This window comes from Rhinopithecus roxellana, chromosome 5 (genome assembly GCF_007565055.1).
Source record: "Rhinopithecus roxellana isolate Shanxi Qingling chromosome 5, ASM756505v1, whole genome shotgun sequence".
Lineage (NCBI taxonomy): Eukaryota > Metazoa > Chordata > Mammalia > Primates > Cercopithecidae > Rhinopithecus > Rhinopithecus roxellana.
In genome coordinates, this window is record NC_044553.1 from 59,742,230 (window position 1) to 59,765,888 (window position 23,659).

Sequence of the window (23,659 nt, forward strand, 5' to 3'; positions counted from 1 at the left end):
CCTTCTCTGCCTTGACTCCAGGGCATACTTCTTCCTAAGACTTATCTCTTACTGCAGCTGAGCTGACCTTATCTTCTTACAGTTCCCTTCAATTTGGGAGCTTTTTTTTTTTTTTTTTCTGAGATGGAGTTTTGCTCTTGTCGCCCAGGCTGGAGTACAATGGACCATCTCGGCTCACTAAAATCTCTGCCTCCTGGGTTCAAGCAATTCTCCTACCTAAGCCTCCTGGGTAGCTGGGACTACAGGCGTGTGCCACTACGCCCAGCTAAATTTTTTGTATTTTTAGTAGAGACGGAGTTTCACCATGTTGGCCAGGCTGGTCTCGAACTCCTGACCTCAGGTGACACCCACCTCAGCCTCTCAAATTACATGCCTATACTCACAGCTACTTAGAAGGCTGAGATAGGAGGATCGATTGAGCCAAAGGTCGAGGCTGCAGTGGGCCATGATCGCACTACTGTGCGCTCCAGCATGGGTGATTGTCTTAAAAAAAAAAAGAAAGAAAGAAAGAAAGAAAAAAAGAAATACACGAGGTGGCCATAAGTGCTATGAAGAAAATGAGGCAGCATAGGAGGATAGAATAATGACGACTGCTATTTAGGGAGGGTATTTCAGGGAAGCCATGCCCCCTCTCTTAAGAGATACAATTTGAAGAAAGTGGGTAAGTCACGTGCTTACTTGAAGGAAGAGTAATTTAGACAAAAGAACCGGCAACTGCAAAGATCCTGAGGTAGAAATGTGTTTGGTGGGTTCAAGGAGCCTGAAGCAAAGCGACAGGGGAAGAATGGCAAGGGGCGAGAGAAAGAGGGGGGCAGGGTCACATCACAGGACCTCAGAGGTCGTTATGGGGATTTGGGCTTTTACCCTGGGTGATTTGGGACCCAATAGAAGGTTCTGAGCAGAAGAGTGACTTGATCAGAATTATGTGTGAAAAGGATCTCTACTGTGTTGAGAATAGCTTAAGGTAGACACGAGTGGAAACAGATGTGAAGGAAGCAGAGGAGAAGATATGAGAGATGGTGGTAGTTTGTTCCAAAGTGTTGCTGATGGAAACAGAGAGAAGTGGTCAGACCCTGGATACATATTGAAGGAATAGCGACAGGATTTGCTGATGAATTGGATGTGGGGTATGATAGAAAATGGAAGGAGGCCAGGTATGGTAGCTCACACCTGTAATCCCAGCATTTGGGAGGTTGAGTGACTGGGAGTATAGGCGCACACCACCACACCTAGCTTTTTTTTTTTTCACTTTTTTTTTTGAGATGGAGTTTCGTTCTTGTTGCCCAGGCTTGGAATGCAATGGCACGATCTTGGCTCACTGCAACCTCTGCCTCCTGGGTTCAAGCGATTCTCCTACCTCAGCCTCCCAAGTAGCTGGGATTACAGTCATGTGCCACCATGCACAGCTAATTTTTAAAATATTTTTAGTAGAGACGGGGTTTCACCATGTTGGTCAGGCTGGTCTTGAACTTCTGACCCCAAGTGATCCACCCAACTCGGCCTTCCAAAGTGCAATGATTACAGGTGTGAGCGACCGTGCTTGGCCTCACCTGACTAATTTTTAAGAATTTTGGGGAGCCAGGCACAGTGGCTCACACCTGTAATCCCAACACTTTGGGAAGCTGAGGTGGGCAGATCACCTGAAGTCAGGAGTTCAAGACGAGCCTGACCAACATGGTGAAACTCTGCCACTAAACATATAAAAATTAGCCTGGCATCATGGCATGCACCTGTAATCCCAGATACTCGGGAGGCTGAGGCAGGAGGATCACTTGAACCCAGGAGGTAGAGGTTGCAGTGAGCCAAGATTGCACTACTGTACTCCAGCCCGGGCGACAGAGTGAGACTCTGTCTCAAAAAAAAAAAAAAGAAAGAATTTTTTTGTAGAGGTAGGTTTCACTATGTCACCCAGGCTAGTCTCAAACTCCTGGGCTAAGGCAGTCTTCTCATTTCGATCTCCCAAAGTGCCAGGATTACAGGCGTAAACCACCGCGCCCAGCTGAAAAAGAATTTTTTTTTTTTCTTTGAGACGGAGTTTTGCTCTTGTTGCCCAGGCTCAAGTGCAGTGGTGCGATCTCAGCTCACTGCAACCTCCACCTCCTGGGTTTAAGCGATTCTCCTGCCTCAGGTTCCCAAGAAGCTGGGATTACAGGTGTCCACCACCACGCCTGGCTAATTTTTTGTATTTTTAGTAGGGACAGGGTTTCACCATGTTGGCCATCCTGGTCACAAACTCCTGACCTCAGGTGATCCACCCACCTCGGCCTCTCAAATTACTGGGATTACAGGCGTGAGCCTCAATGGCCAGTCAATTTTTTTTAAATTAAAAGAATTAAAATAAAATGGAAGTCAAGGAGATAATTTAGACCTTGTACAAAGAAGGTCCAGGAGGGATTTCATCACATTGCATCACATTGAGGGCACAACAGGGATTGTACAACTCTGCACTCAGTACCTCATTTCTTCACTGCTAGTGCAGAGCCTGTCTAGGCACTTGGCTTCCCAGGGGGATGATGGACAAGACTGAAGGGAAGAAGGAAGGTCCATGGAGGCAGGGAGGCTCAAAGGCAGCACTGAAGCTTGCCAAATGAGGCAGCAAGAAGGTCCTAGGAAGACTTAGGCATCCAGATTTGATCATGTGTAGGAGCCATTGAGGGCTGAAGAGTGAAATGACAGGAGGAAGTCTGGAAAGCTAAGCTGGTGTCATATGCAGGAAGAAGGAAGCTGAAGCTGTGGCCTGGGTTGGAACTAGTTTGCTGGAAGTGAGTGTACAAAAAAGTAGGTGACAAGTGGCCTTGTGGTAAAGGAAAAACTTCCAGTTTGGTAGTAAAATGAACAGGGGGGAAAGGGAAAGGAGTGTCAGCCAATTTGGAGCCCTCAAGTCTCATGAACAGCATGTTTGTGACATGGCAGTCTAGGCCGGAGTGCCTTTTTTTTTTTATTGTTTTTTTCTTGAGACACAGTCTTGCTCATTGCCAAGGCTGGAGTACAATAGCACAATCTTGGCTCACTGCAACCTCTGCCTCCCGGGTTCAAGCGATTCTCCTGCCTCAGCCTCCCAAGTAGCTGAGATTACAGGTGCCCGCCACCATGCCTGGCTAATTTTTGTATTTTTAGAAGATGGGGTTTCACCATGTTGGCCAGGCTGGTCTCGAACTCCTGATCTCAAGTGATCCACCCACCTTGGCCTCCCAAAGTGCTGGGATTATAGGCGTGAGCCACCGCACCCAGCCAGCCAGAGTGTCTTTTATGGGGCTTAGATAGAGCAAGGAATCCAGTTTGGGAGTACCCTGCTGGGGTGACAGTGAAATTTGTGCTGGAGGAAGAGGTGCCAGTAACAACAGGTACAGGTTTAGCAACTCTTCTTTCTGACTCCTCTGTTCTCAGGCCTCAGGGCCTCCAGACCATAGTTTCAGGTCACCTTCAAGTGTCTCCTCTTCGTTTAGACCTCCAGTCTAACCTCAGGCCCGATGTTGAGGCCTTCTAGCAAGAACTATGAAGCCCAGACTTTACCATGTGAAGTTGGTGGCTATAGTGCCTGGCTGAAGGCTTGGTGCCCCTTTCGATGGCCTATCCCAACCCACTCCCTAATCTTGTCTGCCCAGAGGGTACCTCTGTAGAGTGCCAGGCCCAGGATCCACAGGGCCCAGATAGCATATTAGCCAGAACCTGTGGGCAGAGGAGAGGAAAGAGGCTGGAGATGTCAGCAGGAAGAGAACCCCAATGCCCCACTCTTAAGTTTACATCTCTGTGATCACTGCTACCTTCTTCTCCCAGAAAATCAGATACTGATTCCTCTTTCAATAAAATTTTATTTTAAATCCTTAGTGAATATCTAAGAGGAAAATATAAAGTGCTTATCTTTAGAGTTGGGAAGTCAGGGAAGAAGGAGAGGGAGATGCCCCCTGGGTTCACACCATTTGGAATTTCCCAGTCCCTTACAGATGAAAGAGGGTGTATATGTCAAAATTAAAAAAAAAAAAAAAAAAGGATAAAAAATTAGCCTTGAGTGCTCCACCAGCCAGTGTGTGCGAGGATTTTCAGGATACAGTTATCACAGACAACTATTGAGAATTATCACAAAGAGGACAGGTCAATCGTGTGAAGAATGAGTCTATTTCAAAGGAGACAGGAAGAACAAAGAGGTGAGGTGGAAGATGGGTACCCCACGTTCTACACCAGGGACAGAATGGCTGCCTGCTGCTCTGGAGTCTCCTCCAGCAAGTATCGGGCAAAGGCCTGCTCCATCTGTATTGGAAGAGATAGAGAAGAGTGTCTCAGTCAGTGCATCAGGGACAGACACCACCCCCAGGAGCTCCTTCCCCACTAGGAAACCCCCTTTGCCTCCTGGAGTACCACTGCCCCCGCTCTCATTAGATGGGTACTCTGCCCCTGCTCTGAGCTCACCTTCACTGTGATAAGATTCTGTGGAGTATGGCTGGGGCCACGGCTCTCTTCCCAGAAATTCAGTGTTACCTGGAACTTCGGTGGGGGGCCTAGGCCCTGGAAGTACTTGACCAAGTCTGAAAGAGAAAGGGTCAAGAATTGGAAGAACAAAAAGAAGAGAGGGCCACAGGCAGGGAGGCAATAGTGAGAAACCCATGATGGAGAGAGGTAGGAGGGGGTCCTGCCACAGCAGGAGCTGCAAGGTCAGAAGTACTTGAAACTAAATGCTACTCACCCATGTGCAAATAGGGAAAGGGTGCCCCTGCCTTAAATAAGTGCTTAGAAGTAGATCACTGCACAACTGAAAAAGCTCTCTGCTGGGAGAGTTTAGAGTCCTCCCGGGCAGCAGCCCTGGCTGCTAACACAGATGTGCCCAGAACTTCGCTGCTTGCTCACACCCTTCCAGTGCCAGGGTACCCATGGCGCTGGGAACACCCACACTCTGCACCCCGTGTACACCTGGTCCCACTCTTAAGGTCAGGTTTAGAATTGAGTAGGAGCTGGAATTGGATGGGAGAGAAGTGCAACCCTAAGGCATGCCTGGACTGTAGTAGAGACAGTGCAGCCAGGGCCAGAGTGTGTGCTGTGTGCCAGCTCTCCCAAATCTGTGTATCTAGGAGAAGGCCACGAAGCTCAAAATCTCTGTGCCAGTTCTTCTGTGCACCTTCACATAGTGACTGCATGCTTCACTGTGATGGTATTCTTCAAGATACGACACTCTTGTGCTGGGCTCTACCTGAACCACCTCTTCCATTGTCTTGGCTGGAGGAGAGCTGCCAGGTAGCTGCCAGGCTGGGCATATGGCCACACAGGATGTGCACCACACAAGTGCAGAAGAGCCATGCATAGGCTACATGGAGGATCTGCTGGCAGATAGGGAGGTGGCAGGACCCACCAAGTTGGGCCCAGGGGGTACTAAGAGGTAGGGGGTGGGAGCTCAGGTGCCCAGAGAGAGCAGCCTCACCTCTGCAGAAGTAGGCGGTTCTGAAGAGCTCCACGCACTCGTTGCTGGGCAGCAGATGCGGGCCTGGCCCAGGGGGAGCCTGGGGTGCATTCCAGGAGATGGGAATGGGGCAAAGGCGCTGCACAAAGAGGCCTCGGGGGTTGCTGGCCACCAGGATGCCCCTCTCAAGCTGGCTCAGCAGGCGCTGCGTGGGCTCCAGTGGGCCAGGCTTGGGGAACAGCACCTGCTCCATGCTGCTCTCAGAGCCTGAGGGCTCAGCCACAAGGCGGCAATCCAGGCTTTGCACCTGGGCCTCGCCCACCACACGTCCGTTGTAGATGAAGGTGAGCAGCAGTGAGTAGTCTGGGGAATAGAACAGCCCTACCTGGTGCTGGAGGAGCATGCAGGCTGGCAGCAGCACCTCCCCAGGGGAATAGTTCCACCTTCCCTCCCTGCACCAGCCAGGGGACTTCCTCTCAGGTTTTCCTGTCACTCAGGCAAGTAGCTAGTATGTGATTGACCATGAGGCCTCAGGGTTTAACGACCAGGGGCTTGTAGTTTACTAGAAAGTCCCTTGAGATTGGGCCTCTGTTTGGCCCAGTGAAATCAATGTCTCAATGTAGATTTCCATGAGAGTGTATAGGGTGATATTTTTGGGAAGCAAGCTTTTTGGAGTCTGGCCAGGCATGTGAAATTCTCGCCACCTAGAAACCAGTGCCTTGGGCTATGGTAATATGGGCACAGTTTGCTGTAAGCCCTGACCGACTAGATAATGCATGCACAGTCAAAGGTGGAAGACCTTGGGGCACAGGGCACAGGAGAAAGTCAGAAATGCCATGTACCTGACTCTGGAGGAAGCAGAAACTCCAGGGACCTCTGATCCCCTTGAAAGGGGGCCTCAGTTGTGTCTGTACCTGGAAGGGAAGCAAAGGCACTGGTCATTCAGAGTGGGACTGGGGAGTCTCGGGCCAGAGGGTGTGGCATGGGGGACGACACAAGAGGCAGGGCAGGTGATACCTTCCTGTGGCTCAGGGCTGCTGCTGCTGCTGCTCCCGATGTCTGAATGGACTGCTCCCCCACTGGCCCCCTCCTCCTCCTGCAGACACAGTGTCTTTTTTTTTTTTTTTTTCTTTTTTTGAGACAGAGTTTTGCTCTTGTTGCCCAGGCTGGAGTGCAATGGGGCAATCTCGGCTCACTGCAACCTCTGCCTCCTGGGTTAAAGGGATTCTCCTGCCTCGGCCTCCTGAGTAGCTGGGATTACAGGCAGATGCCACAACACCCAGCTAACTTTTGTATTTTTAGTAGAGACGGGGTTTCACCATGTTGGTCAAGGCTGGTTTCGAACTCCTGACCTCAGGTGATCTGCCCGCCTCGGCCTCCCAAGACACAGTGTCTTTCATTGGCCCACCTCTCCCTCTAGTTACTGTCCTGCCCTCAGGCCCACCCAGTTCCCTTTCCATCTCTTACATTATTGAGGGAGTCCTGGAGCACAGAAGGACTGAGTGTGCAGTTCTGTATGGCACCCGCTTCCTCCTTCCTCTCAGAGGACACAGAACTGTGCTGTCGCTTTGATGGTGATTTCTGAGTCCCTGGCTGGCCTGTGGAATTGTTGAGGGAGACAGAAAGGTCAGGGTCTTGAGCAGGGACAGAGGGTAAGGGAGAGGTCTGAGGCAGTGAAGAATGGGCAGGCCTAGGAAGGGAAACCTGGGTAGCAGCCCTGCAAGGGCACGGACAAGGCAGAGCTATGAGAAGCCTGGGGGAAGCCTGCACATCTATCCTTCCTCCCCAGTCTGCTGAGTCTAGGAGTGGTTGGGCAAGGGGAAACCCACCAGAGAAGGTTCCTGGTGGCAGCAGCCGATACACCTTGTAGGGCTCAGCAACATCCATGCGGCCCCTCTTAGGAACCTCCTCAAATTCAGTACTCTTGTTGAGTGCACAGCGCAGGCGAGTCTTCCAGACAGCGGGGCCTCCTGTGTCCCCTTCCTTATACTTTCCCTTAAATATTGCCCAGGCCTAGGAAAGAAAGCAAGGGAAAAAGAGACAGTGTGTTACAGGCTCCAGCTACCCCTCCAACAGGACTGGCTTTATGGGTGTACAGCTCTAAGCTCAGAAGGGATCATGCAGGGTCTGTGCTCTGCATTGCCATCTTGAAATCCCCAGTATTTTTTTTTTTTTTTTTTGAGACAGAGTCTCACGCTGTCGCCAGGCTGGAGTGCAGTGGTACGATCTCGGCTCACTACAACCTCTGCCTCCCTGGTTCAAGCAATTGTCCTGCCTCAGCCTCCTGAGTAGCTGGGACTACAGGCATGTGCCGCCAGGCCCAGGTAATTTTTGTATTTTTAGTAGAGACGGGGTTTCACCATGTTGGCCAGGATGGTCTTGATCTCTTGACCTCGTGATCCACCCACCTCGGCCTCCCAAAGTGCTGGCATTACAGGCGTGAGCCACTGCGCCTGGCCAAAATCCCTAGAATATTTGAACAAGGCCTCCACATTTTCATTTTGTACTGGACTCTGCAAATGATGCAGCTAGTTTTCCTCTCCAGTCTCTCCCTTGTCTGAAACCCAGGCAGACGCAAGTGCTCGAGGGTGAGTGTGCCAGTGTATATACCATCTCTCACACAGAGGAACAGTGGTTTCCAAGCCCTTTCACCTTGAAGAAGGCAGCATCCTGGTCCTCTCGGAAGTCCTGCTTGCCTGCATGCTTCCAGGGAATCCGGAACATGGTCTTAGCTGTATCATCCCAGCACACTCCGGGGAACTGCCCGCTCTCCACTTGCTCCACCACCCAGTTCCGGAGTTTTCGGGTACAGCGTGCCCTGCCTGATGCCATCCTGGGGGATAAGAGGAGCAGGAAGCATCAGAACTGACACTTTGGGAGGGAACATCTCCTGAGACCCTGGCCATTGAGACTAGATTCTGGCAACAGGTCCCAGAGATCCCATCCATCTTCTTTTAGCTCTAGACACATTTCAACACTCTATGAGACAGAATTGTTTCCTTTCTGCCATCACTAGCAATGACAAAAAACAAAAACAAAACAAAAACCCAAACATTGTTTTTAGCATTCTAAGCTGTGATACCTGGAAGGAAACCTTGGGCATTGGTCTTAATTTTAGGACTTTTCAGAAATGTATTGTTTAGGAAATAATTCCTTTGGTGATCGTTCCTGGTGAGAGGCCCTGTCTAGATTCCCGAGCATCAGCAGAGGCAGGTTCTGCTGAGATGCATCAGGCCCTTCACCCACTGCCCCACAGCCTACACAACCTAGCCTCTGACCCCCACCCCTCTGCCAGCCCCAGGAGTAGGTGGGGCAGGAAGCAGGGGTGGGGGTGGAGCTGCAGCACAAGTGGGCAGGGCCAGACGGCAAGGAAACAAATGGTCCACTGAGGCTGGGGCAATGAGCCTTCTTCCCTGAACAATCCAGCAGTAGGTCCTTCTGACCTTTGCCTACAAGGGTCTGGGGTGCTGGCCCTTGTCAGTCTCATTCTCAGGCTGAATCTCCCACTTCCTGACTTAGAGGTCTTCCGTCTATCCTGCAGTCTAACAGAGGGACCCTTAGGACCCCCTACCCCCAATCTGGCTGGACTTTCTAGCCCTAGATCCCAGGCTGACTCCCATCCTTGGCTGATCTTACCTGAGTTGCTGTCCAGACTGTTGCAGGGCTCAGACGACCTCAGCTTAAGTCCTGGCTGGGCGGCTGATCTCTCCACCCCTTTCTACAGTCCCCACCCTAAGTTTCGGTTCTCCTCCAGGGAGGGCCTTTTCCCAGAAATCACGTGGTCTCAGAGTTGCAGGGAACTGGTGGCCACCAGGGGGCAGCAGCATCTGAGCATCTCACTATCAGGATGCCACTGCGGCAGCAGGTGGGCCCTGCTCTACCCGCTCAGCTCCAGCCTGGCTCATTCCCCTTCCTCCCTCAGACACTCTTGCTTGTATCTGACCTTCTCTGGGTGACACTGCGGCTTCCCCAGGGAGGCCAGTTTCCTGGAGTCAGGCCTGGGACCTCTGGATTGCTGTGTACACCTGTGCATCTGTGTTCCCCTACAGTGCACACCTGATACATACTGGGTGACTTCAAATACCAGTCGAATTCGATGAAAGGAAGAAAGGAGGCAGGGAGGGAGGGAGCCCAGGCCAGGTGGCTAGATGGGGAGGGCCTCCCTTGACCATCCAGGGTGTCAACTCTTTCCTGGTCCTGAGTCCAGGGAGGATCAGGCACTAGGTTGCAGGGGGCCCTTTTCAGCAAAGCTCTGTTCACCCCACTCTTTCCCTGGTGCCCCTAGATGGTGGCACCAGGAAGAAGGACCACCAAGAAGCCTGGGTGGTAAGATGCCTCTTTATTGGTGCTGGAGCTGTTCCTGAGGGAGTAGGCCATGGGACCCTCATCAGGACCCTTGCTCTCAGCTACTTCCTCCTGCGGGGGATACTCTGTCCCAAGGGTACCTCTTCTGTCAGCTTCTGCAGGAGAGAGAAGGTAATGATATTAGGAGCCTGGAGCTCAAACACAGCCTGCACCAGGTGACTTCTGTAGGGTGGGGTCAGAGGTGAGGCTGGGTGGAGGCTATACCTGTAACAAGCGGGCCTGGTAGGCAGGGGGATCCTCTCCAGCCAAAGGCTGGGGGCGTACGTGTAGGTAGCGCTCAGTGGCTGTCTCCAGCTCTTCCACCTCATACAGGGTGGCTGGGTCCAGCGAGTGGGCATTGATGAGGCTCACAAGATACTCTTTGTAGTGTGCCCTGGGGAGAAAAGGGAGCAGAATATTTGTTCTGTTGGCTAATATTAACTGAGTGTGTCTAACATAGCTGGGCTCTGAGACACTTGGATGAACAAGATTAACAACCCCTGCCTGTGCCCACACTGCCTGCTACTATCTATCCATGCCCTTGCCCAGAAAGCCTCCTCCCTTCCACCCATTGCGAGACCTACTGCTCCCAGGGACCCATTTTACTGCCTGGACATGCCCTCACCACTTCTACCCACCACCCAACACCATGCCCATGTCCTGCTGACACTCACTGGCACAGGCCAGCATAGCCAGCTGGAGTTTCCTTGCCACAAGCTTCATCCCTGAGCCCATTGGGAACTTCCTTCTGCTCCATTACTCGGCAGCCACCTGAAGGTGAGGGAAGAAGGGAGCCTCTGTTGGGAGGCCAATAACCACAAAGCTCCAGAACTGGGATACTCACAAGGTAGGGAAGGCAGCCTCCAAGGAAGGGACTGAGCACAGCAACTCCCGCTTTCCCAGTGGCGCTGGTGGGTACTCAGAGGTGCCGTCAGCGGCAGACCATCTGACACAGAGGCAGGAACTTGTCCCTACTTTTATCCAAGCAGGCTTTTGGCTCATAAACACATACCCTCTTGAGATAGCTTTTTTTTTTTTTTTGGTCGTTACTTATCTCTTGACTAGTTAACTTACTTATTCTGTGAAGGTCTTACCTCTTTTTTTTTTTTAAATAGAGACAGGGTCTCACTATGTTGTTCATGCTGGTCTTAAACTCCTGGGCTGAAGTAATCCTCTGGCCTTAGCCTCCCAAAGTGCTGGGATTACGGGTGTGAGCCACTACTCCTGGCTACCTCTGTTTTTTTTTTTTTTTTTGAGATGGAGTTTCACCCTTGTTGCCCAGGCTGGACTGGAGTGCAATGGCGCAATCTTGGGTCACTGCAATCTCCGCCTCCTCCTGGGTTCAAGCGATTCTCCTGCCTCAGCCACCCGGGTAGCTGGGATTACAGGTGCCTGCCACCACACCTGGCTAATTCTTTTTGTATTTTTAGTACAGACAGGGTTTCACCTTGTTGGCCAGGCTGGTGATCCACCTGCCTTGGCCTCCCAAAGTGCTGGGATTATAGGCGTGAGCCACTGCGCTTGGCCACTTCTTTTGTTTTTTTTTTTTTTGAGACGGAGTCTCGCTCTGTCGCCCGGGCGGGAGTGCAGTGGCCAGATCTCAGCACACTGCAAGCTCCGCCTCCCGGGTTTACGCCATTCTCCTGCCTCAGCCTCCCGAGTAGCTGGGACTACAGGCGCCCGCCACCTCGCCCGGCTAGATTTTTGTATTTTTTAGTAGAGACAGGGTTTCACCATGTTAGCCAGGATGGTCTCGATCTCCTGACCTCGTGATCCGCCCGTCTCGGCCTCCCAAAGTGCTGGGATTACAGGCTTGAGCCACCGCACCCGGCCTTTTTTTTTTTTTTTTTTGAGACAGAGTCTCACTGTCGCCCAGGCTGGAGTGCAGTGGTGCAATCTTGGCTCACTGCAAGCTCTGCCTCCCAGGTTCATGCCATTCTCCTGCCTCAGCCTCCCGAGCAGCTGGGACTACAGGCGCCTGCCACCACGCCTGGCTAATTTTTCCTATTTTTTAGTAGAGATGGGGTTTCACCGTGTTAGCCAGGATGGTCTCGATCTCCTGACCTCATGATCTGCCCGCCTTGGCTTCCCAAAGTGTTGGGATTACAGGCGTGAGCCACTGCACCTGGCAGGCCACCTCTATTTTTTTAAAAAAAATTTAAAGCGCCGGGTGCGGTGGCTCAAGCCTGTAATCCCAGCACTTTGGAAGGCCAAGACGGGCGGATCACGAGGTCAGGAGATCGAGACCATCCTGGCTAACACGGTGAAACCCCGTCTCTACTAAAAAAATACAAAAAAAACTAGCTGGGCAAGGTGGTGGGCGCCTGTAGTCCCAGCTACTCCGGAGGCTGAGGCAGGAGAATAGCGTGAACCCGGGAGGCGGAGCTTGCAGTGAGCTGAGATCTGGCCACTGCACTCCAGCCTGGGCAACAGAGCGAGACTCCGTCTCAAAAAAAAAAAAAAAAAAAAAATTTAAAGCCTACAGCACCTGGTATTCCCAGCCAATCTCTCATCCAAATACTAACTAGGCCCGAACCTGCTTAGCCTCCAAGATCAGAAAAGATCAGTCACATTTAGGGTGGTATGGACTGCAGACTTACCTCTGTCTACACTGTAAGAAGTGAAAGAGATTAGAACCACATGTAACACCTTTCTGTTACCCTCATGGAATCTAAAACAGTGCCCTGCAACTAGCAGGTCTCATTAAACACTCATTGGGTTAATTAATGAATTATGATCATTTGGGAATGGGAGAAGAAAATTAGTATTCATGCCTTCTTGGGTACCAGGTTCTTTAAAGATGTCTGACATAAAATGGCTTAGCTGCAAGGTAGATACTACCCCTATTTTACAGCGGAAGAAACAAGGCCTGGAGTCTCAATTAACTTGCCAAAGGGCGTGCAACAAGTGGCCCCTGACCCAAGCCTCCCCTTTACCCATCATACAGTGGGAGCCCAGCACACCATCTCTTCTTCTCAAAGGCTTGTCCTAACACTCACCTCCAGGGACTGCCCGGGCCCCAGCTGGAGGCTCTGTATTAAACATGACGTTATTGTCCTGAGGAGGAGAGACAGATGGGTGTTAAATTCCCCTTGATGCCAGTCCCTGTTGCATTTCCTAGCATGAAGTCTTTTCCATTCTTGCCCACCCTGGGCCCTGTCTTCTTCTCTCCTGACCACCTCTGACCTGTAGCAGCTTCTGAAGCCGGGGAGCAGTCCAGTCCCGCAGGTAGAAGAGACAGTCTCGAGGGTGGTGGCCGTGCAGCGACTTTTTCACCCTGCAGTTAGGGTCTGGACATTTCTGGCAGAAACCCAGATGGGAGAGAGGAAGTTGGAGACTGTTGGGGTCCTGGCCTCTCAGGAACCCCTGCGTGAGGGGTGTATGGGTGAGGGGAGATGGACACATTGGAGGAGCAAGCAAAGGGTAAGGGGATGGAGAGTTGTGCTTGACATCCCATTGACCTCTTCTCTTCCCCAGGGCCACTCCTCAATGGCCTCTGCCTCTCAAACCCAGTGGAGCCCCCCACGCTTCCATCCCTTCGCCAACTCTCTGGGCTCACATTCTTGGCGTAAAAGGCATTGTAGCAGCCGCTGCAGAACTGGTGGCGGCACTGGGTACAGTGAAAGTGCATGCAGCCTCCTCGGGCCAGGGCATACGAGAACTTGCATTTGGGGCAGTCTGCAAAGGACAAGAGGTCAGGGCTGGAGCTGCCGCTGCAACTCAAGGCCTTCAAGAAGAGAGCTGCTGGCAATGACAGGCTTCTGAGCAAACAGGCCAAGTGGGGCAGCCTTACCAATGCCGTTTTCCTGAAGATACATTGCTAGGCCCTGGGCCTGGTATTCTGGGTCGTTCATGCGTTTCCAGTTCTGGAAGTCCTCACAGCTCCGACCTCGGTGCTGCTCCTCCCACTGCCGGAAGGAAAGTAGGCTTCACGTGGGAGCTCTATCCCATCCCCTGGCCCTTCTTCCTAGCCCCTCCACTCACATCCAGTGGTCCCCAGCTAGGTTTATGTCACTGCCACCTACCATTTGCTCAGATCTAAAAATGAGAGGCTATCCTTGGTTCTTCCATTTTCTCCTACTGCCTCATACTCCTTTTGCCTTGTTTCTACCCCACAGACCATCTCAACCATATCCCCTTTTCCTTCATCCCTACTGCTAGCACTTTACTCCAGGCCACCATCAGCCCTTGCCTCAATTGCTTGCCTTGGTTACTAGTCTGTTTCCCATTCCTGCACCCCTAGGATCAATTCTCCCCATGGCTGTCAAAAAGACTTCAAAATTGTAAGTCAGGTAGCTTCCACAGTATTGGTGGTGTTTTTGGTTCTGTGGTAGTCTCAGGTGTTCACTTTGTTTCAGACATGATGCAGATGAATTTTTTTTTTTTTTTGAGATGGAGTCTCGCTCTGTCACCCAGGCTGGAGTGCAATGGCGTGATCTCGGCTCACTGCAGCCTCCACCTTCTGGGTTCAAGTGATTCTCCTGCTCCAGCCTCCAGAGTAGCTGGGATTACAGGCACATGCCACCACACCCGGCTAATTTTCGTATTTTTAGTAGAGACAGGGTTTCACCATATTGGGCAGGCTGGTCTTGAATTCCCAACCTCAAGTGATCCACCCACCATGGCCTCCCAAAGTGATGGGATTACAGGCAGAAGCCACCGTGCCTAGCCAAATATTACACTTCTTAAAAGATAAATGTGGCTGGGCATAGTGGCTCATGTCTGTAATCCCAGTACTTTGGAAGGCTGAGGTGAGGGATCACTTGAGACCAGAAGTTGGAGGCTATAGTGAGCTGTGACTGCACCAGAGGACCCCAGCCTGGGTGAGAGTGAGTCCTTGTCTCTAAAAATATATAAATAAATAAATAAACGAAAGATAAATGAGATAAATGAGAAAGATAAATGAGATCACCCTTGCTTTTTCTCAGAATGAAGGCAGACGGATGCCTGCCTCACTTGGCCTCCAGGGCTCTCCAGACCTGGCAGCTGGCTTCTCTCTGACCACCTGCCACTCCCACCTTGCTTTCCAGGCTCCACCCACACAACACTTTTTTCTGACTCTGGCCCTTTCCATGTGTTGTTTTTTCTCTCCCAAATGCTCTCTGTGTGGCTGGCTTCTTTTTAATGTTTAGGCCTGAGCTTAAACCATTTTAGAGAAGACTTGTCTGACCTCTCTACCCTAAGTAGGTCCACTCTGTTACCCTGATCTCAGATTCCTGTTTGTTTTCTTCATAGAACTTACGCCTATGTATAATTGAGTTCCTCTGGCTTACTTTCCTTCCTTCCTCCTCCCCTTTCCTTTCTCTCCCGATTTCCTCCCTCCCTCTGCTGTCTTCCCTTTCTCCTTGTGCCTAGTCTTTCTGACTAGTCTGTAAGCTCTTTTGACCTCAGAGCTCATATCTATTTTGCTCTCCAGGATACAAACTCCCCTGAGTCTAACACAGTACCTGGCAGTAGCTCAGCAAGTATTTCTGAAATGATGAATGTGCCTCACCTGGCGCTTACAGCGCACACAGAAGGTCTGGTGACACTGGGGACAAGTCGCCTCCAGCTGCTCACGCTCATATATGAAGCCAAAGGAACACTGTAAGTAAAAGAGCATAAAGTTATCAAAGGCCTGACCTGGAACCATCCCCTGTCCCTCCACAGTAGCTCCCCTGGGCAGGCCACTTACCTGGGCACACCACAAGAACTTGGGGTCCCGCATCAGCACACCCTCGGTCAGCTTCTTATGGAACAATGCATAGGCATCTGGCTCTAGGCTCTCTCGAAGCTAGGGACAGGATGCAGAGGTGGTGGGTGGGAGGGTTGCTATTCAAAGCTCAGGGTACCTGAGTCCTAGGGGGGCTGCAGTACCTGGATGTCAAGGGTAGAGAAGTAGCTGAGCAACTGTGTGTCATCGGTGAGGTCAGGGCGGCCACAGGCAGGGCACACCATGTCTGTGATGTGCTTTTCCTTCAAGGCGATGGTGAAGTGCTGGCGGAAGCAGTCAGGACAGATGGTGCACTCACAGGAAGTCAGGGCCTGCATCTGGAGGGTGAGGGGTTGGAGGGGAGGGCGTCAGAAGCCACAGCTGCCAGCCTAGGGAAGAGGCAGTGGCCAGGTGTCCACTAAGAAATCAGGCTCTAATTAACAACTAGGCAGGGTTAACAACCTCAAGTGCCAGCAGGGGCCAGGCAGGCAACCTAAACATCTGAAGACAGTCAGGTGGAGGAAAATAGACAATGGTGACACCTAAGGTAAAGACAAAAGTGCCTATAAAAACATTCATATTCCATTAAATATACAAGTAACATGCTTGAAATGACAAAACTATAGAAGTGGAGAACAGATTCATGGTTGCTGGGTGACTAGAAGTGGTGGCAGAAGGGTATAACTAAAGAGGTACATGAGGGAGTTCCTTTGTGGTGATGAAACAATCTGTATCTTGATTATGGTGGTGGTTATATGCATCTATACACGGGACAGAACTGCACAGAACCACACATACACACAGCAGCACACCCATGTGAAAAATGAACAAGACCTATAGTAAAGCTAACGTTGTAGCAATGTCTATTTCTTGGTCTTGATATTGTACTATAATTATATAAGAAATCACCACTGGGGGTCGGGCATGCTGGCTCACACCTGTAATCCCAATACTTTGGGAAGCCAAGGTGGGTGGATCACTTGAGGCCAGGAGTTCGAGACCAGCCTGGCCAACATTGTGAAACCTTGTCTCTACTAAAAATACAAAAATTGGGCCAGGCACCATGGCTCATGCCCGTAATCCCAGCACTTTAGGAGGTTGAGGCAGGCGGATCATCTGAGTTCGGGAGTTCCACACCAGCGTGACCAACATTGTGAAACCCTGTCTCTACTAAAAATACAAAATTAGGCAGGTGTGGTGGCGCATGTCTGTAATCCCAGCTACTCGGGAGGCTGAGGGAGGAGAATCGCTTGAACCTGGGAGGCAGAGGCTGCAGTGAGCCGAGATCGCACCATTGCACTCCAGCCTGGGCAACAAGAGAAAAACTCTGTCTCAAAAAAAAAAAAAAAAAAAAAAATTAGCCAGGCGTGGTAGAAGATGCCTGTAATCACAGCTATTCGGGAGGCTGAGACAGGGGAATCACTTGAACAGGGAGGTGGGGATTGCAGTGAGCCATAATTGTGCCACTGCGCTCCAGTCAGGGTGACAGAGCGAGACTCCGTCTCAAAAAAATAAAGTCATCACTGGGTGAAGGTGAGTGAAAAGTACACAGGACTCTATGTACTATTTTTGAAACTTCCTGTAGATTCTACAATTATTTATTTATTTAATTGATTTTGAGACAGAGTCTTACTCTGTCGCTCAGACTGGAGTGCCGTGGCACAATCTCCTGGCTCACTGCAACCTCTGTCTCCCAGGTTCAAGAGATTTTCCTGCCTCAGCCTCCCAAGTAGCTGGGATTACAGGCACCCACTACCACACCCAGCTAATTTTTGTATTTTTTGTAGAGACAGGGTTTCACCATGTTGGTCAGGCTGGTTTCAAACTTCTGATCTCAGGTGATCCACCCACCTTTGCCTCCCAAAGTGCTAGGATTACAGGTGTGAGCCACTGTGCCTGGCCAACTTTATTTATTTATTTATTTATTTATTTATTTATTTATTTATTTATTTATTTATTTATTTTTAATTTCTTTTTTTTTTTTTTTTTTTTTTGAGATGGAATCTCTTTCTGTTGCCCAGGCTGGAGTGCAGTGGCACAATCTCGGCTCACTGCAACCTCCACCTCCCAGGTTCAAGCGATTTTCCTGCCTCAGCCTCCCGAGTAGCTGGGATAACAGGCACACGCCACCATGCCTGGCTAATTTTTGTATTTTTAGTAGAGACGGGGTTTCACCATGTTGACCAGGATGGTCTAAATCTCTTGACCTCGTGATCAACCCACTTGGTCTCCCAAAGTGCAGGGATTACAGGCATAAGCCACCACGCCCAGCCCTTTATTTATTTTTTTAGAGATGGGAGTCTTATTATGTTGCCCATGCTGGTCTCTAACTCCTGGCTTCAAGGAATTCTCCCACCTCAGCCTCCCAAAGCGCTAAGATTACAGGCATGAGGCATCATGCCCAGCAAAATTCTTTTTGAAAACATATCCACAGTAGCGCTGTCACACACACACACACAAATGAACAGTAATTTTTTTTTTGAGACAAAGTCTCACTCTGTTGCCCAGGCTGGAGTGCAGTGGTGCAATCTCTGCTCACTGCAAGCTCCGCTTCCTGGGTTCATGCCATTCTCCTGCCTCAGCCTCCCGAGTAGCTGGGACTACAGGCGCCTGCCACCACACTCGGCTAATTTTTTATATTTTTAGTAGAGACAGGGTTTCACCGTGTCAGCCAGGATGGTTTCCATCTCCTGACCTCGTGATCTACCTGCCTTGGCCTCCCAAAGTGCTGGCATTACAGGCATGAGCCACCGCGCCCAGCCTAGTAATTCTTTAGTATCAGCAAATATCCAGTTTATAGGAATAAGCCCTTCTTAGCTCCTAAGCCTCCACATACTCTAGGTCAGAGCAGTTAGACTGGCTCTGTATGTGTTTTGTTTTGGTTTTACTCTGTATTTTAAAAATAATTGTAGAGGTCAAGAGTTCGAGACCAGCCTGGCCAATATGGCAAAACCCTATCTCTACTAAAAATACAAAAATTAGCCGAGTGTGGTGGCGGGCGCCTGTAACCCCAGCTACTCAGGAGGCTGAGGCAGGAGAATTGCTTGGAGGAGGTGGAGGTTACAGTGAGCTGAGATTGCGCCACTGTACTCCAGCCTGGGGTCAAGGCTGAAATTCCAGCTCAAAAAAAAAAATAAATAAGTAAATAAATCAAGTTTTACATTTTAGAGATATATACTGAAGCATTTATAAGCTATATTATGCCTGATATTTGATATTAAAATAACCGTCTGTGTATATATGTGAACTAAAGACTGATCATGTTTGTTGACAATTGCTGAAGCTTGATGATGAATACACTGGGAGTGAAGGGGTTGCGGGGGGATATGGGAATTTGTTATACAGTGTAGTACAACTTTTCTACTATTGCATATTTGAAAATTTCCATAATAGAATTTTTTTTCAAGGGAGGAGATAAGCCTATTCCTGACCTCCCCCTCCCAGAAGCCTTTAGGGGTACATGGGCAACTGAAGAGCAGAAGACAGGATCAGAGATGGGGACTGGGGTAGGGTGGGGGTCCAAAAGAATAGAGTAATTCTTGGACCAGGTACTATGGGGAGGGACTTACCCGGTTGTGGGGCAGGGCCCAGCCACACACAGCACACTCCTGGGCAAGCAAGCGGCGCAGGAAGGCCCGGTCCTGGCTGTGCCTTACAGCTTCTACCACGTCCCCCAACTCATAGTTCCTGGGTGTCTCCTGCAGCAGTGACAGTGCCAGCTCTGCCCGGCCCCAGCTGGGGAGTGCGTAGACTGCCAAAAGCCGCCTGACCAGGCTCTGCAATGTGATTCAGGTGGAGGGGGGAGGTGCTGTCAGACTCCAGGGACCCTTCCCCTCAGCTCCCTCTTGCTCCTCTAGGTGGACCCTTGGGTTTCTTGCCTCCTCCCAGCACCTGCTTGTCTGGCCCATCCCAGGAAGGGGTGGGCTCAGGGCCACTGTCCCAGAGGCGCTGGTGGAAGGGCTCTAGGCGTTGGCGCTGTAGCTCAGTCAGGGCCCGTGACACATCACCTCCATGCTGGAACAATGCCTGGAGAGACCCCTCCTCAGGCCCAAAGCCTAGAGACTGGAGCTCCTGCACCTGCAAGATGGGAGGGGTGAGAGGGAGTGAAGTGGGAAGGCAAGCAAGGGAGAGTGTGAGAGATGCAGACTCTCAACCCTATCCCATACCCAGCACAGGTGATACCTTCCTTCGCCTGGTCCTCACACACTCCTGTACAGCTTCATCAAGGTTGCCATGACGATCCAGCCAGGCTTTCCGGGCCTCCTGACAGGAAAAGGCACCCAGCCCAGGGTCCTGCTGTCCAGCCAGCTCAGCCACCATCTCCAGCACATAGGGCAGTTCTGAGCGCAACCACTGCAGAGGCACCTCAGTGCCCGAGTACTGCAGAGCCGAGAAGATCTCCTCTGGACAGGCACCTGCGGCTTCCCCTTCCTAAGGCACAGTCCTGCCCATCAGGCCCATCAGGCAGGGCACACCCTTCACCCACCCTCAGCCTGATCTAAGATGGTGACAGTGGCTCAGCTCAGACATATGGATCATGTCATCAGTGCACAGCATGGTAACTGCCTCAGTAACAGGGAGCTGCTGCTAACAATGACAAGATTCATAGAAAACTATTAACCACCTGCAGCATCTCCTTTCCCACACCAGCTCAGCCCTACCTCATCCCAGGCCCAGTCCTTACCCGGATCATGCTCACTAGCTGGAGGCCTTCCTCCCGCATCTTGTCTTGGCGCTGCTTCTCAGGGTCTCCACAGGAACTGGGCAGGGAGGCACTAAGGCGTTGTGGGGGCCCAAGCTTAGGGGGACCCTTTTCCAAAGAGCTGGCATAGGGCCGGGGGGTATGTTGTACTGGAATGGGGCTACTAGTCCGGTTGCACATTACACACACCCAGCCAGGGCTCGAGTTGCAGAAGGTACAGTGAATACAGTACCAGACATGACTCTGGGCAGAGGCCAGCAAAGTATCCCCCTGCTGGGAAGGCAGAGAGAATTATCCCTTTGACTGGCTGGCTGAGGTTCACAACAGAAATACAGGGAGTTGGGAGGAACTGAAGGAAAACATGGGATAGAAAAGAAGAGAATGACTTGAGGTAACACACAATAAAGAGCTGGGAAGGCCAGGAACAGGTTACCTGAAGGGGTTGCAGGCAAATGCCAGCATCTCGGGAATCCACCACCAAGCTGGGAGGCTGGGCCAGCCGAGGTCGCTCACATATGGAACACAGCACAGCTGCTGCCTCATTCTCAAAGGTACAGCTCTGGCAGGCCCACCGACCCCTTGCAAGATCAGGTTCTAGGCCTCCAGTTCCTTGGGGACCCTCAGTTCCCAACCCCAACCCCTTACAGCCTCGGGGCCGATCACAGGCCACACAGAGCACTGCCCAAGGCTCATTTAGCATGGCACAGGCAGCACAGTGCCAGGGCAAACGAGCACTTGCAGGATTAGGGGAAGAAAGAGAGCTGTCTCCTAGTGCCAGCAGGGAGGTCAACTGGGGCCGTGGTTGGGCTGAGGCAGGTAAACTGTAATGGAAAAGCAGACATGGCCTACTGAAGTGGCACCTGGTGCCTGGATCCCTCACCTCTAAGCATTCCCCATTTGCTGGGTAACAACACATGTCTCTGGCCTTTGCACATATTGTCCCTGTCTCGAACACTCCTATACCCATAGCCTATGCAACATTTAAATGACAGTTTAAAGCTCACTTCTTCCTAGTAGACACCGCTAATACACGGCCTGACCTACACTAGATGTTTAAAATATTGCCACCTGATTCAGCTGACCCTTCAGACTAGGTTGCAAACCACCTACTACCATAACAACCTGGGTTACTATAATTGCTACTTGCTTGATGTATATGTCTATTATCTCCTTCAGGGTTCTGACTGGCTACTTCTCCTCTATTAAACAGTCTTTAGCACAGAAACTGGCAGGTAGTCCATAACCAAGTGATCTTAAGTTTTCTAAATTTCATTCTCACCCAGAAGAGAAACCCTCTCACCTGGGGCTCAGGTGGGCACCCTGGAGGACCCCAGGCAGGGTCTGGCGGAGGTGATGAGCACGGGATGGGTGTCCATGGAACAGGTGGTCACAGGCTGGACACAGGGCCTGTTTACAGGATGGGCAGTGCAGTGTGCCTGGGGCAGAACCACAGAGGAAGCAGGGACCAGGAGTGGAGCCTGGAGAGCAGGAGAGATAGAACATCTTTCCAAAAAAGACCAGGTTACATCTGAATCTGCTGTGGATGGGGGCAAATCACAAGACTACTTTTTAACACATCTGGCCCAAGGAAACAATTTTAATCTCTTTTAAAAAACAAAGAGGCCGGACACGGTGGTTCACGCCAGTAATCCCAACACTTTGGGAGGCTGAGGCGGGTGGATCACCTGAGGTCGGGAGTTCCAGACCAGCCTGACCAACATGGAGAAACCCCGTATCTACCAAAAATACAAAATTAGCCGAGTGTGGTGGTGCATGCCTGTAATCCCAGCTACCTGGGAGGCTGAGGCAGGAGAATCCCTTGAACCCGGGAGGCGGAGGTTGCAGTGAGCGGAGATCGCACCATTGCACTCCAGCCTGGGCAACAAGAGCAAAACTCTGTCTCAAAACAAACAAACAAACACAAAGGAAGATAACCAAGAAGACAGAGGAGCATCCCAAATTTCCATCAATATAGCTTCCTACTTGGTCCCCAATTTAGGACCAATAATACCTGGGGCAGAGGGTGTGGTGAGGGGGCCAGGAGCAATCTCTCTCAATAGGGGGTCAAATTCTGAAAGCTGTAGCATCTGAAAAAGAAAGGGCAGGGAATGAACAAGGGTTTAGGGATACAGAGTCCCACAATTCCTGTTCCCTTTGTACACCAGCCCCTTTCCTGCCTTCCTTACATCATCTTCAACCTTGTCTTCCAACAGCTGCTCCAGTGCCTTCTGTCTTGGATGAGTATTCTGCAATAATACAGATAAAAAAGGTTTCCACCTAGACCCCTAGAACAAAGCCCTCCCTCTAAACCCTGGTCCCTTAACATTCACAGAGGGAAAATCAGTACCCGGAGCTCCCAGAATGCTGAACTATGCCCATAGTTCAGCAGCACAGGGGTCCTCAGACTTACTTGAGTTAGGCTGGGCTCCCCAGCCCTGGTGCATAAGTCCATCAAGACTAGAGGAGCATCTCACCTGCAACAGCAGGCTGAGCTCTGTCCGAAGCAGCAGTACTTCCAGTGTGACTGTAGCAACCTGGTGCTCATTTGGCTCCTCTTGCCCTTCGGGGAAGCTCAACCCATCTGGCTGCTCCTCTGTATAGCCATATAATCGCAGCACATCTCGGCCCCCCTGCCACACATTCACAACCAGTCACCACCCAGGAGGTTTCCTGCCTAGTAGGGCTGGACCCCTCCCCATTCAGCACAATCTCAGGCCTTTTCTAGCCAAACCCCAGCCCAGGCCCAGCCCCCTCTCCCATAAGGCCAGGGGATTCACCTGCACAGCATCCACCGTGCTGCGAAAGACAGGGTTATTAAACTTGACGCCGCGCCAGTACCGGGGCCGCTGAGGGCTGAGAAGGTTGCGGCCATATTTCTCCAGGATGTTCAGGGCCGTGGACAGGGTACTGAGGTAGTTTCGGGGCTGGGAGCAATGAGAGCAGAGAGTTGTAAGCGTAGCCCGGGCCTCAGGCCCTGGTGTCCCCCTTCCAAGAGGGGCCGGGCCTCACCTCCCCATGGGCGTTGCAGCGGACCAGGCGTGCGGCGTCCAGCTGCAGGTAGCGGGCGGTTGGCGGCAGAGAGCTGGCTAGTAGCGGCCGGAGCTGCTCCAGGGAAAACGCCTGCCCGGAATCCCTCCTCAGGGCGCTCGCCAGCTCCTCGCGGGCCACCAGGAAGGCCCGCTCCTCTTCCTCCCCCGGCATCCTGAGGCAGGAGTCAGCCCCAGCCTTGCCGCCCGGCGGGACCCGGCGCGGGCAGCGCGCGGCCCAAGCGCCGCCCCTCCCGTCTGGTGCCCGGCTTTGAGGCCCACCCCGGCCCGCGCAGCCGCCCCAGGTCACTCAGACCACTGTCACTCTCCAACCCCCGGCCCAGCGCCAGGGTTGGCCGAGAACAGGAAGTACTAGGAAAGAGGGCGGGACAGCGACCCAATTTCAGAGGAACGGGCGGGGCTTAAGGTTAAGGTGGGAGCTGGTGTCCCGAAACCAGGGGGCGTGGCCAAGAGGGAGGGCCAGGTCCCAAGCAATGAGAAGGCAA

The 23,659-nt window shown here is 51.6% G+C and overlaps 2 protein-coding genes across 3 annotated transcripts; both read right to left on the reverse strand.

Annotated features, from left to right (window-relative positions):
* Positions 1-3,792: 3,792 nt before the first annotated feature.
* On the reverse strand, positions 3,793-9,613 carry IRF9 (interferon regulatory factor 9). Its single transcript, XM_010363776.2, has 9 exons — positions 9,026-9,613; positions 8,042-8,222; positions 7,219-7,402; positions 6,857-6,987; positions 6,407-6,485; positions 6,232-6,303; positions 5,411-5,752; positions 4,408-4,523; positions 3,793-4,248 (listed from the first exon to the last, which is right to left on the reverse strand). The coding sequence occupies exons 2-9, from the start codon at positions 8,219-8,221 to the stop codon at positions 4,174-4,176; spliced, it is 1,179 nt and encodes a 392-aa protein (XP_010362078.1). The 5' UTR covers position 8,222; positions 9,026-9,613; the 3' UTR covers positions 3,793-4,173.
* A 94-nt stretch (positions 9,614-9,707) lies between these two features.
* RNF31 (ring finger protein 31) lies at positions 9,708-23,529 on the reverse strand. 2 transcript variants are annotated; one of them, XM_010363778.2, is made up of 21 exons: positions 23,137-23,529; positions 22,905-23,051; positions 22,602-22,757; positions 22,314-22,373; positions 22,139-22,214; positions 21,428-21,605; positions 20,561-20,948; positions 20,110-20,400; positions 19,608-19,856; positions 19,317-19,502; positions 18,995-19,201; positions 15,590-15,763; positions 15,408-15,506; positions 15,228-15,317; positions 13,527-13,641; positions 13,293-13,411; positions 12,920-13,033; positions 12,733-12,790; positions 10,408-10,504; positions 9,959-10,127; positions 9,711-9,849 (listed from the first exon to the last, which is right to left on the reverse strand). In XM_010363778.2, the coding sequence occupies exons 1-21, from the start codon at positions 23,326-23,328 to the stop codon at positions 9,796-9,798; spliced, it is 3,219 nt and encodes a 1,072-aa protein (XP_010362080.1). In that variant the 5' UTR covers positions 23,329-23,529; the 3' UTR covers positions 9,711-9,795. The 2 variants fall into 2 exon arrangements, with proteins under 2 accessions (XP_030785999.1, XP_010362080.1); XM_030930139.1 differs by lacking the exon at positions 23,137-23,529 and having other exon boundaries at positions 9,708-9,849; positions 22,538-22,757.
* Positions 23,530-23,659: the final 130 nt, after the last annotated feature.

What these genes read in the sequence shown, in the direction of transcription:
- IRF9 (XM_010363776.2), bottom strand. Translation starts at nt 8,221, where the DNA reads ATGGCATCAGGCAGGGCACGCTGTACCCGAAAACTCCGGAACTGGGTG. An exon ending in AGGATGCTGCCTTCTTCAAG is followed by an intron (nt 7,403 to 8,041) that starts GTGAAAGGGCTT and finishes TTTCTTTCCTAG; the next exon opens with GCCTGGGCAATATTTAAGGG. An exon ending in TCCAGGACTCCCTCAATAAT is followed by an intron (nt 6,486 to 6,856) that starts GTAAGAGATGGA and finishes CTGTGTCTGCAG; the next exon opens with GAGGAGGAGGGGGCCAGTGG.
- RNF31 (XM_010363778.2), bottom strand. Translation starts at nt 23,328, where the DNA reads ATGCCGGGGGAGGAAGAGGAGCGGGCCTTCCTGGTGGCCCGCGAGGAG. An exon ending in GCACGGTGGATGCTGTGCAG is followed by an intron (nt 22,758 to 22,904) that starts GTGAATCCCCTG and finishes AATGTGTGGCAG; the next exon opens with GGGGGCCGAGATGTGCTGCG. An exon ending in AGCTCAGCCTGCTGTTGCAG is followed by an intron (nt 22,374 to 22,601) that starts GTGAGATGCTCC and finishes GTATTATTGCAG; the next exon opens with AATACTCATCCAAGACAGAA.